Here is a 13,428-nt window from a genome sequence, read left to right as displayed (position 1 = left end):
GAAAAAGAGACACAGCACACACATACACATGCACACACACGGGCACACACACACATGCACGGGAATGCATGCACACACACGTACACACACTACAGACCTGTTAACAACCAGCCAAAAAAAGGTCGGATTTGGAGCATATGTGTAAAGTTCATTGCGTAAAGTTTTTAAAAATCTGACTCCCAAATCTGTGTGTTCGGGGGTTTATTATGTTGATACAGTACCTCAGTACAACCAAATCCATGTTAAACCAATGACTGAATCTCTTCACACAAAAACAAGATTAGGCCATTTTCTCTTGCTAATTTAGGCCACAGAGATTACCAGGTGATTTATACAATGATGCATGGTTACATTCGCTTTTCAGAAAACAATAAGCAGAAGTAGTAGATCACTACAGTTCTCAGAGGGTTAAGCCTCCACTTCAAAGAATAAAGGTTCAATGCAGCCGTTTTTATCTAAATATCAAATCATTTCAGAGTAAAAATAAAGTACCTTACTATGATTGTTTTCAGTTAAAATGGTCAAAAAGAAACAAGAAAAACTTTGAAAAATGCAATTTGTCAAGCAAGGATTTTACTAGGACTGGGAGTGGTCTGAGAGAGGGGCCTAATTGGAGGAGCCTAATAGGAGGGATGTGTAACCTGAAAACTAGCTGTTGTCCAACATTTCCTCATCTCCCACCCCTTCTAATGCGACTAGCCCTGATGCTCCTCCCTCTTTTTCCCCTGCCCCGCTACAAAGTTTCTCCCTGCAGGCGGTCACTGAGTCCGATGTGCTAAAGGAGCTCCTTAAACTTAACCCCCAAAAAACATCTGGGTCAGATGGTTTGACCCTTTCTTCTTTAATGTTGCTGCCCCTATCATTGCCAAGCCTATCTCTGACCTTTTTAACATGTCTCTCCTCTCTGGGGAGGTTCTCATTACTTGAAAGGCAGCCATGGTGCATACTTTATTTAAAGGGGGAGATCAAGCTGATCCTAACTGTTATAGGCCAATTTCTATTTTGCCCTGTTTATCAAAAGTGTTGGAAAAACTTGTCAATAATACAGTGACTGGCTTTCTTGATTTTTTATAGTATTCTCTCTGGTATGCAATCTGGTTTCCGCTCAGATTATGGATGTGTCACTGCAACCTTAAAGGTCCTAAATGATGTCACCATTTCCCTTAATTCTAAGCAATGTTGTTCTGCTATTTTTATTGACTTGGCCAAAGCTTTTGAGAGAGTATGGCTAGACGGTACACTGTCCTTCTCTCAGCACATATCAAAGCTGCAGGCTAAGGTTAAATCTAGACTTGGTTTCCTCTATCGTAACCGCTCCTCTTTCACCTCTTTCACCCCAGCTGCCAAACTAACCCTGATTCAGATGACCATCCTACACATGCTAGATTACAGAGACATAATTTATAGATTGCCAGGTAAGGGTGCTCTCAAGCGGCAAGATGTTCTTTGCCATTCGGCCATCAGATTTGCCACCAATGCTCCTTATAGGACACATCACTGCACTCTATACTCCTCTGTAAACTGGTCATCTCTGTATACCCGTCGCAAGAACCACTGGTTGATGCTTATTTATAAAAACCTCTTAGGCATCACTCCCCCCTATCTGAGATACCTACTGCAGCACTCATCCTCCACATACAACACCCGTTCTGCCAGTCACATTCTGTTAGAGGTCCCCAAAGCACACACATTCCTGGGTTGCTCCTCTTTTCAGTTCGCTGCAGCTAGCGACTGGAACGAGCTGTAAAAAAACACTCAAACTGGACAGTTTAATCTCCATCTCTTCATTCAAAGACTCAATCATAGACACTCTTACTAACAGCTGTGGCTGCTTCGCCTGATGTATTGCTGTCTCTGTTGCCTTTGCCCAATAATGTTTGTACCATGTTTTGTGGTGCTACCATGTTGTGCTGCTGCCATGTTGTGTTGCTACTATGCTGTGTTGTCATGTGATGCTGCCATGTTGTGTTGCTTCCATGTTGATGTCATGTTGTGTTGCTACTATGCTGTGTTGTCATGTGATGCTGCCATGTTGTGTTGCTTCCATGTTGATGTCATGTTGTGTTGCTACTATGCTGTGTTGTCATGTGATGCTGCCATGCTATGCTGTTGTCTTAGGTCTTTCTTTACGTAGTGTTGTGGTGTCTCTCTTGTCGTGATGTGTGTTTTGTCCTATATTTTTATTTTATTTTTTATTTTTAATCCCAGCCCCCGTCCCCACAGAGGCCTTTTGGTAGGCCGTCATGGTAAATAAGAATTTGTTGTTAACTGACTCGCCCAGTTAAATAAAGGTTATATATATATATATATATATATATTTTTTTTAATATATTGGCAGAGGAAGGCATACTCTCAGGTGGTCCAAAAACCCCACCCAGCCAAACAAGCTGACATTTCAGGCTGTCTTTTCAAACAAGTCTTAAACTAAAAGTGCATTATCATAATTTTCCCAATTTCACAGTATTGTTCCAACCTCATAGTGTGGAAATATATATAAAACACAGAAAAATCACGTTTTAGACTGCTCTGCCCCTTTGAAGGCACAGTCTGCAATATTGTTTCCTGCTTTTCAACAGTAATTTCAACTAATTAAAGATAAACCCATTGAAAGAGTTTAACTTGGCCTCTCAAGTGGCGCAGCGGTCTAAGGCACTGCATCGCTACAGACCTGGGTTCGATTCCAGGCTGTGTCACAATTGTCCATGACCGGGAGTCCCTTAGGGCGGTGCACAATTGGCCCAGTGTCGTCCGGGTTATGGGAGGGTTTGGCCGGGGGGCTTTACTTGGCTCATTGCGCTATAGCAACTCCTTGTGACGGGCTGGTTCCCCTGCAGGCTGATTTCGGTAGTCAGTTGAATGGTGTTTCCTCCAACACATAGGTCCAGCTGACTTCCAGGTTAAGCGGGCGGGTGTTAAGAAGAGCGGTTTCAGAGGACGCATGACTCAACCTTCGCCTCTCTGGAGCCCGTTGGGAAGTTGCAGTGATGAGACAAGATCGCAATTCGATATGACGAAAAAGGGGGTAAAAAAAATCTATAAATGAGTATAACTTGTAAAAAAAACTTTAAAAAATGAGTATGACTTATAAATGCCTTATGAGCTTGTCTAAACATACTGTATCATATCTCAAATCGAAGGAAATTATTGCTACATGCAATTGGGTTTTTGGTCATTTAAGTTTTAGTTAACAACGGATGGGTAACTTCAAATCATGTTTAAAAAAAGTAATGTTGATCTCAGGGAACAGACATGATAGCAATTAAGTGATCTTTGCATATGCTTATAGTATTGGATTGCATTTGCTCCATTCGTTGTAATAATGTTGTTAGTCTGGTTTGATGGTGCATATATTGAAGACGGTGGCTTTATTAACGAGAGGGATTCCCTGTATGGGGCGGAGTCTGCTGCATATGGAGGCGGTTCAGGGAAGAGTTTTCCTTCTTGTGTGTGTTAAACTTGTGGCAGTCAGCTGTTGGATGTGCAGTGTTAAATGTGTGTGAGTGGATGTTGTGTGTGACTGTGTACCCAGCTCAATAGGACAACGTGAGAGATAACTACAGGAGATTTTCCCATTTGTTTGGTGCTTTTATCTAAAGGAATAGCCTACCGACACCGATTGTCACGCGCCCCGCTCTCTTGGCGCCCTGTGTTTCAGCTCCGTGCGTTTCTGTGTGCTAGTCCAGCAGGTCTCGAGGTGAGTCGTCCTTTCTTTACCTGATCTGATCTGATCCGATCCGTTATGTTTCTGTTTGGAGAAGTACCGCAAAGACTACTTTCTTGGAAAACGTTATGTTGTTTATGCTTACTTTACATATGTCATGCACTCAGATAGAGGGAGAAGGGGGGGGGGTGTACATTGTAAACATGCCCCCTGACAGCCTGGCCTATAGGACCAACTCACACATACTGTTGAGCAGACTAGTCTACCAGTTCCGTAAAGCAGAAGTCGCCTACAACAACAACACACTATGCATCTTTACCTAAGTCACAGACTAAATCATAATAATATGTTTTACATTTTATACAGTGTGTAGAGTGGACCTCAAATCATGGTTGCATCAGGCCAGAGTCTGAGGTTCTGTTAGTTTATGGCAGTAAGTAGTTACTTTTGTTTGTCTGCATGGCTGACTGTCATAAAGACCATGACTTATTATACATAGACATTACATAATGTAATCTGCACCTTTTATGGTCTCAGCTATCTGACTGGCTAAGCTGCACTGTCACTGAGTCATCTGTCAACCCTCCTCTCTTGTGCTCTCTCTCTCTCTACTAATCAGCTGTGCCTCTAGATATTGAATTGCAGGATCAGGTGTGTTAGTGCAGAGAATTTTGCGGAATAAGCAGAATTTACTTGGGATGGGGGCCTTCTCAATAAAACCACACACACACACTAGAGGAGGCTTGTGGGAGGAGCTATAGGAGGACAGGCTCATTGGAATGGAATAAATGGAACAGAGTCAAGCGTGGTTTCCATATGTTTGTTTGATACCATTACATTTATTCCATCCATTACAATGAGCCCATGTTCCTATAGCTCCTCCCACCAGCCTCCACACACACACACACAGACACACAGGGCCCTGACATTATTAAGTTGCTCTTTGTTCCAGTCAGCTCTCTGGTCCTCTCTGTATGGCCAGTTAATCAGTTTCTCTCTCTCTCTCTTGCCCCCCCCCCCTTCTGAAACACAAATGTCAGAAAATGTCAGAAAATGTCAAGTGGGTTGTGTTTCAATACATCAACATGGTTATTAGATGGACATGGCATGTTATTAACACCCATTCCCTGTCCAACTAGAGGCCAAATAACATGAAGCTAGTTAGTCTCTCTCTCACATGAAGCTAGTTAGTCTCTCTGTGTGTGTCTGAATGAATGAAGGGGTCAGTGTGATAAGACAGGAGAATGGGGTAGCTGTTAATAGCTGGCTTCTATTTTCAGCTTATCGAGTTAGTGAGTTGGCCCAGTCATGTTTCTCCTAGCGTTAAAGCTCAGACATACCGGTAGAATTGTCAAACGTTTTTCTGCCGACAGTACTTAGCACCTCTGAACAGAGTGTCGGCAGTCAATCTCTTTTGTGTTCACACAGCAACGACCTTGGACGTCTTCAGCCACTCAGCCTTGTTAACATACTCCAAACCAGAAGGTGGCAGTAGCGTTGCTTGGCAACGCATGTCCATGCGTATAGCTTGGAAGCTAGACCATAAGCAATCTGCGCCAAAGTTGCTTTTTTTGTAGAAAGCCATTGTTGATACTAGCCAGATGCCCACAGCTAAATAACTACCTAGCAAAGTGACAAATAAACAATTTAATTCACTTTCCATAATTACATACTGCCAGTGCTAGCCCATAGCCAAATGTTTAGCTAGCTTGCTGATGTTAGTGTATTCGCTAGCTAGCACAACATAGCTAGCTAGGTAGCTAGGACACTGCACTAACTTGGCAGTTGTTTCAAGGATACTATCCATTGTGATTGAATTATAATATCAGTACTAGCTACAGAGGTTTCCTAGCTTGTAGGAAGTATTTAGTGTTGTGTGCATTGCGTCTGTGCAATTAGCTAGCTACCATCCCATATCCTACATTGCATATGAAGTGTGACTGGCTTATCCGTGGATATATGGATGCTGCCCCATGTGGGGGATATTGCTCTTTGATTAGCTCAAAGTCAAGTTGTTGGCCACTGATGAGCATTGTGATTCTACAAATAGAATCGGTAGGTTCGTCGCTACCGGGTCGGCATACAGCAGGTACTGTTTTTGTTCTAGCAAGATGAGGAACGACCTTCCACTGATAAGAACCGGTGAGATTCTCTATGTGTTCCATGCTTTACAGTGAGTTAGCCCAGTCAGTGTTTCTCCTAGCGTTACAGTGCTGCGGCAGCCCACCGAAGATTGCCTACTAGCAATGTCCAAGGTGAAAATGTTAACTTCCACTTAAATATAATTTTCGCGTGCTCTTGGCCATCAGCAGTTGAAACAATAACAAAGTGCTTTTCCCACCCCTGTTTCTGTAAAAAGCTGAGGGATGGTGCTGGAGAAGTGTAACCAGTCTAATTCATAGACAGCGCTAAGGACTGATTGATCATCCATGATATAAAAAATATAGTTTTAACCATGTTTAAAGTGCTATATAGTGTTTGTTTACATTTCTTTGTTTACAAACATTGGAGTAAAACACGCTTATATTTTGGGTTCTGATGGGGTCTGACAGTTGAACTAAGCTGAGGCATTTATAAGTTATATTCTTTGAGAATCAATGGTTACATATCATTCATTTATAAGTCCAAAAATGGATGTAGCAACTGCAGATTGCCTATTTTTTTTAAAGTGGAAGTTAGGATTTGTCCCAGGGGAGAGGAACTGCCCCCTCTCATTGAACCACAAGTTCAAGGCCGACCGCCCTGTGGGCATTGTTAGCAGGAAACAGGATCCCCATTTATAATGAATGAAAAAATATCAATATTTGTGTAAAAAAAAAAATCAAAGACAATCATGGTACCAATAATTTTATTCTAATACAGCTAGCTAAGGGCATGTATGTCCTTGAACCAATTATTTTAAAATCACACACAGAAGAAGTTTAGTTGCTAATGGCAACCTGCAGTGCCACAGTCAGCCTTCAACTTGAGTTACACAATGAGAGGGGGCAGCACTGAGCTAGCCTGCAACATCACTTCCTGGAGTAGCTCAAACTGCACGTCTCCATAAAATGCCATCTTCACCAACCTAATTTGTCTCCAATGTGCTATTGAGTCTTCACATAGGAATAAATGTATCATGTGATCGATGGCTTTGTCCATTCATATACTGTATATACAGTCATTGATTTGTCCCCAAGCAGGCAAGGTTAGGATAAGCTTCATCATGGTACGGTCAGGAATGTGGCAGTGAGTTATCTGGGACCAGTGTGCTTAGTCAATGCATGTAGACCAATTTAGACACTCTTAAGACTAGCTCATATTAGATAAGAAAGAAGACTTGAGTACTAGACCAAGAAGCACTTTTAATGGAGATTCTCTTTTGAGCATACTTTTTAGTTCAGGACTATAGGCTTACTTTTTGTCTGGGAAACTCGCCCTTAGTCTGTCACTCTCCTCTCTTTTTCTTTCTCTCTCTCTTTCTTTCTTTCTCTCTCTCTGCAAGTGTTAAGTAGTCATGTGATATGGGATAATCCCTTATTTAGTCTGAGGAGTTGCTGTGTTTGAGAAGCATCAGAGCTGTGTGTGTGTGATTTTGTTATTGTCTATCTCTACAGTTAGGGTTCCTTGTTTGATGGTCCGTTGGTCTCTCTGTGTAGGTATCTGGTCAGTGGAGTGAGAAGTAAATGTGATCTCCTGAACCGGAGCCTGCAGAAGGATAACATGGCCTTAGCTGGGTGTCCGGACTACTTCCTCCTCCAATCTAACTTCCAGGTAAAGACTATACACACACACACACACACACACACAACACCTGTGTCTGTGACTATAACCATAGTGACAGGGCTGGGTCTCACATGTTTGCATGCCTGCCGTAACCGTGACAATGCTCAGCTGACACATAGACCCCTTAGAAGTGGTTATAGAAGCAGTAGTATTTAGGGTTTCTTCAACTGGCATTTCTGAAAAACCTGTGCATTTTGGGATAGTTACCCTAGTAGCATTACTATTATTCCACTGTACTAGGTAGCCTAGTGGTTAGAGCATTGGGCCAGTAACCGAAAGGTTACTGGATCGAATCCCCGAGCTGACGAGGTAAAAATCAGTCGTTCTGCCCCTGAACAAGGCAGTTAACCCACTGTTCCCCGGGTGCCGAAGATTTGGATGTCGACTATGGCAGCCCTCCGCACCTCTCTGATTCAGAGGGGTTGGGTTAAATGCGGAAGACACATTTCAGTTGAATGCATTGTTATACAATTGACTAGGTATCCCCCCGTACTGTAGTGAATGAGGCTATTGTGAGTCAAGCAGGCTTTTGTGCTTTAGTCTGAGTCTGAACCGTTGTGTCCTATAGGACTAGACTGGAGGCCCTCAAGGCCTATAAATAGACCAGCAAAACAAACAACTTCACAACATCAGACACACACCACCTTTCCCACCCACCCCAATCAGCATTTTAGTTCATTAGGGTTGAAAGCGTGGAATGTGTGTGTGTGTAAGCTGTCATGCTGTATCATGTTGATGGGCCAACCTTATCCATTATATAATGCATTGTCACACACACACACACACACACACACACACACACACACACACACACACACACACACACACACACACACACACACACACACACCATGCAGCCTCTCAGGGCTGAGACAGTAGGTTGAGTGTGTGTAGATGAGGATGAACCTCTCTTCCACATACTGTACTTACATAACTCTCTGGGTATATTTTGTCCATCTGAGCCATGTTCCAAGACTCTCGGAGCGGAAGAGCTGAGTGCATGTCCAAGTGGGAGAGCTGGATGTGAGCCATGGACACATTAGAGGGAGAAACGCTTTGTGTGAGTGTGTAGCAGAGAACCATGCTAGAAGACTTTTCTCTCCAAACTAGGCTTTAGCTCAGCGGGCTAATTCTGTCTTGTGGCACACTGATAACCTGTGTTCAAACCCAGTGGTCTCCATATGCGTGGATATGGTGTGTACTGTGCAGGCCCGAGTTCTACCATGCTTGCTAAGATGGTCAGACCTGCTCATTTTTACAACACTAGCTTCTCAAACCGCTCTCTTTCACCACCTTTTGTCCTCGACCTGTTCAATACAGTCAGAAAAGACCTTCCGCAAGGTAAGGAAACAAATACCTAAATATGTAAAATTGCTAAAATATCCCTTTATTGTGGTAATATAATACTTAACTCTGTCCTACAGACGTGGGAATGTGGTAGTTACAACCTTCCTGCACAGTTATGTGGTATCACTGCTGCCATGGACCTGTGTGTCTGTGTGAAAGGTCAGTATGGTTGTGGTTATAGGACCGTTCTGGTGTGTGTGTCAAGTTTGTGTATGACTAGCATATTATATGTGTGTTATGGAGTGTTTGTGTTGTGTAGTTCTGGTTTCCACAGACGTATGTATGCAGCAGAGCTGTCCCTAGAAAATCCTTGGCTGCTTCTCGGAGCTGTAAATCTCTCTGGGCGTTTATGGATGTTTTCAGAGGGGAGTGGTGTGTGTGTGTGCATGTAAGTCTGTGCGTGTGTGTGCCGTACCTCTGGCAGCGGGCAGTTCCTGGGAACTGTACTTCCGTGTTCTCCGCTTTCCTGGAAAATTGAAAATGTGTTTTCCTTTTTTTATTTTTATTCTCCTCAGCAGTGCTCCTTATCTGAGGCTGCTTCGTGTGTGTGTGTGTGTGTGTGTGTGTGTGTGTGTGTGTGTGTGTGTGTGTGTGTGTGTGTGTGTGTGTGTGTGTGTGTGTGTGTGTGTGTGTGTGTGTGTGTGTGTGTGTGTGTGTGTGTGTGAAGAGCAGTCTGTGCATCTGTGTGTGCTGGCACATGCAAACGTTTGTGTGCGTTTGTATATATTGGCTGGATGACAGATTCATATCCGTGCAGACAAAACTCTCACAGACGTGTTCCAAACGGTTTCTCTTTCTCAAATGACACCTTAATCCCTGCCACTACTTTGACCAGAGACCTATGGGTACCTATGTTCCATTTGCATAAAAAAAATGATACAATGCTAAGGGAATATGCATGTTGCCCTGTAGTGTATACTACTGTTCAAAAGTTTGGGGTCACTTAAAAATGTCCTTGTTTTTGAAAGAAAAGCACTTTTTTTTAATAAAAAACAAACAAACATCAAATACAGTGTAAACGTTGTTAATGTTGTAAATGACTATTGTAGCTGGAAACGGCTGATTTTTGTAAAAAAAATAATATCTACATAGGCGTCCAGAGGCCCATTATCAGCAACCATCACTCCTGTGTTCCAATGGCATGTTGTGTTAGCTAATCCAAGTTTATCATTTTAAAAGGCTAATTGATCATTAGAAAAGCGTTTTGCAATTATGTTAGCACAGCGGTAAACTGTTGTTCTGATTTAAAGAAGCAATAAAACTGGCCTCCTTTAGACTAGTTGAGTATGTGGAGCATCAGCATTTGTGGGTTCGATCTTATAGGCTCAAAATGGCCAGAAACAAAGACCTTTCTTTTGAAACTCGTCAGTATTCTTGTTCTGAAATGAAGGCTATTCCATGCAAGAAATTGCCAAGAAACTGAAGATCTCATACAACGCTGTGTACTACTCCCTTCACAGAACAGTACAAACTGGCTCTTACCAGAATAGGAGTGGGAGGCCCCGGTGCACATCTGTGCAAGAGGACAGCTTCATTAAATCGTACCCGCAAAACACCAGTCTCAATGTCAACAGTGAAGAGGCGACTCCGGGATGCTGACCTTCTAGGCAGAGTTCCTCTGTCCAGTGTCTGTGTTCTTTTGCCCATCTTAAACTTTTTTTTATTGGCCAGTCTGAGATATGGCTTTTTCTTTGCAACTCTGCCTAGAAGGCCAGCATCCCCGGAGTTGCCTTTTCACTGTTGATGTTGAGACTGGTGTTTTGCGGGTACTATTTAATGAAGCTGCCAGTTGAGGACTTGTGAGGCGTCTGATTCTCAAACAAGACACTCTAATGTACTTGTCCTCTTGCTCAGTTGTGCATCGGGGCCTCCCACTCTTTCTATTCTGATTACAGACAGTTTGTGCTGTTCTGTGAAGGGAGTAATACACAGCGTTGTACGAGATCTTCAGTTTCTTGGCAATTTCTCACATGGAATAGCCTTCATTTCTCAAAACAAGTGTAGACTGACGAGTTTCAGAAGAAATGTCTTTGTTTCTGGCCATTTTGAGCCTGTAATTGAACCCACAAATGCTGATACTCCACATACTCAACTAGTCTAAAGATGGCCAGTTTTATTGCTTCTTTAATCAGAACAACAGTTTTCAGCTGTGCTAACATAATTGCAAAAGGCTTTTCTAATGATTAATTAGCCTTTTAAAATGATAAACTTGGATTAGCGAACACAACATGCCATTGGAACACAGGAGTGATGGTTACTGATAATGGGCCTCTACACCTATTTAGATATTCAATAACAAAATCTGCCGTTTCCAGCTATTATAGTCATTTACAACATTAACGATGTCTACACCGTATTTCGGATCAATTTGATGTTATTTTAATGGACAAAAAATGTGCTTTTCTTTCAAAAACAAGGACATTTGTAAGTGACCCCAAACTTTTGAATGGTAGTGTTTGTCCTGATTTATTGTGCTTTCTGTTTCTCCTTTCACACAGGAAACTGTGGACCGGACTTCCTCCCACAGACCGGACGATTTGAATGGTCAAGGGTTTCAACTCTCTGCCCATCGGAACTCTGACCACCAAGGTGATTGTCCTCTCATCTCATCTAACCTCCCCTTTCTCCTCTGTTGTTCAAATGAAGAGGCTATAATAGTGTTATTTTTTTTGGTGCTCAGCATTTTACTCACTCGCTGGTGGATTGATTTTTCCAGAATATCCAGCAGACTCCTTGGAATTCTGTAGGAATGCTCTTCTAGGAATGCTGTGGGAAGGCAGGCTGTAAATCTTCTTCCTGTTTGACCCGTTACTTCCTGGGGGTGTCGTCAATGCCCGGTCTCCATGGCTATTATTGCTCACAGTCATGTTGTAAATATTGGCTCACTGTAAAGTATGTAGGCCTAAAGGACCATGAAGTACATTGACCTTTTATTTAGTCAAATAAAATTGTATTTGTCACATACACGATTAGCAGATGTTATTGTGGGTGTAGCGAAATGCTTGTGTTTCTAGCTCCAACAGTGCAGTAATATCTAACAATTCACAACAAAACACACAATACACACAACCTAAAAATAAAAGAATGGAATTAAGGAATATATAAATATTAGGATGAGCAATGTTGGAGTGGCATAGACTAAATACAGTAGAATAGAATACAGTATATACATATGAGATGAGTAAAAATATGTAAACATGATTGAAGTGGCCAGTGATTTCAAGTCTATGTATATGAGGCAGCAGCCTTTAAGGTTCAGGGTTATGTAACGGGGTGGAAGCCACCTAGTGATGGCTATTTAACGGTCTGATGGCCTTGAGATAGAAACTGTTTTTGAGTCTCTCGGTCCCAGCTTTGATGCACCTGTACTGACCTCACCTTCTGGATGAATGTGGGGTGAACAGGCAGTGGCTCAGGTGGTTGTTGTCCTTGATTATCTTTTTGACCTTCCTGTGACATCGGGTGCTGTAGGTGTCCTGGAGGGCAGGTAGTTTGCCCTCGATGATGCAATGGGCAGACCGCATCCCCCTCTGGAGAGCCGTGTGGTTGTGGGCGGTGCAGTTACCATACCAGGTGGTGATACAGCCCGACAGGATGCACTCAATTGTGCATTTAAAAGTCTGAGGGTTTAAGGTGCCAGGCCAAATTTCTTCAGCCTCCTGAGGTTGAAGAGATGCTGTTGCTCCTTCACCACACTGTCTGTGTGGGTGGACCATTTCAGGTCATCAGTGATGTGTATGCTGAAGAACTTGAAGCTTTCCACCTGCTCCACTACGGTCTCGTCTATGGATAGGGGCGGGCTCCCTCCATTGTTTCTTGAAGTCCACCATCAGCTCCTTTGGTTTGTCGACATTGAGTGAGAGGTTATTTTCCTGGCACTACACTCCCAGGGCCCTCACCTCCTCTTTGTAGGCTGTCTCATCATTGTTGGTAATCCGGCCTACTACTGTTGTCGTCTACGAACTTGATTGAGTTGGAGGCGTGCGTGGCCACACAGTCATGGGTGAACAGGGAGTACAGGAGGGGACTGAGCATGCGCCCTTGTGGTGCCTCTGTGTTGAGGATCAGCGAAGTGGGGGTGTTGCTTCCTACCTTCGCCGCCTGGGGATGGCCTGTCAGAAAGTCCAGGACCCAATTGCACAGGGCGGGGTTCCGACCTAGCCGATAGTCATTTACTTCAGTTACCATAGCTTTCTTGGGTACAGGAACAATGGTGGACATCTTGAAGCAAGTGGGGACAGCAGACTGGGATAGAGAGAAATTGAATATGTCTGTAAACACACCAGCCAGCTGGTCTGCGCATGCTCTGAGGACACGGCTAGGGATGCCGTCTGGTCGGCAGCCTTGCGAGGGTTAACACGCCTAAATATCTTATTCACGTCGGTCATGGAGAAGGAGTGCTCACAATCCTTGGTAGCGGGCCTCGTCAGTGGCACTGTGTTATCCTCAAAGCAGGCGAAGAAGGTGTTTAGCTTGTCCGGAAGCAAGATGTCAGTGTCCACGACTTGACTGGTTTTCCCTTTGTAGTTCGTGATTGTCTGTAGACCCTGCCACATACGTCTCGTGTCTGAGCCGTTGAATTGCAACTCCACTTTGTCTCTCTACTGACATATTGCCTTAAGGAGGGAATAACTAGACTGTTTGTATTCGTCCAT

At 43.3% G+C, this 13,428-nt stretch overlaps 1 protein-coding gene across 3 annotated transcripts in view; it reads left to right on the top strand.

Moving 5' to 3' along the window:
- The first annotated feature begins 2,973 nt into the window (after positions 1 to 2,973).
- The window catches only part of LOC120022070 (growth factor receptor-bound protein 10-like), a 49,295-nt gene continuing 38,840 nt past the window's right edge, over positions 2,974 to 13,428 (top strand). Inside the window, exons 1-3 of one of the 3 annotated variants that reach the window (XM_038965878.1) lie at positions 2,974 to 3,022; positions 7,300 to 7,414; positions 11,272 to 11,362. In XM_038965878.1, coding sequence (XP_038821806.1) covers positions 7,364 to 7,414; positions 11,272 to 11,362 — 142 coding nt within the window. In that variant the 5' untranslated portion in view covers positions 2,974 to 3,022; positions 7,300 to 7,363. Of the gene's footprint in view, positions 3,023 to 3,438; positions 3,695 to 7,299; positions 7,415 to 8,418; positions 8,933 to 11,271; positions 11,363 to 13,428 lie in introns of those variants that run through there. The other 2 variants (XM_038965877.1, XM_038965879.1) reach the window with 2 other exon arrangements.

Source organism: Salvelinus namaycush, chromosome 27, assembly GCF_016432855.1.
Source record: "Salvelinus namaycush isolate Seneca chromosome 27, SaNama_1.0, whole genome shotgun sequence".
Lineage (NCBI taxonomy): Eukaryota > Metazoa > Chordata > Actinopteri > Salmoniformes > Salmonidae > Salvelinus > Salvelinus namaycush.
This window is presented reverse-complemented; position numbering and strand designations above follow the sequence as displayed.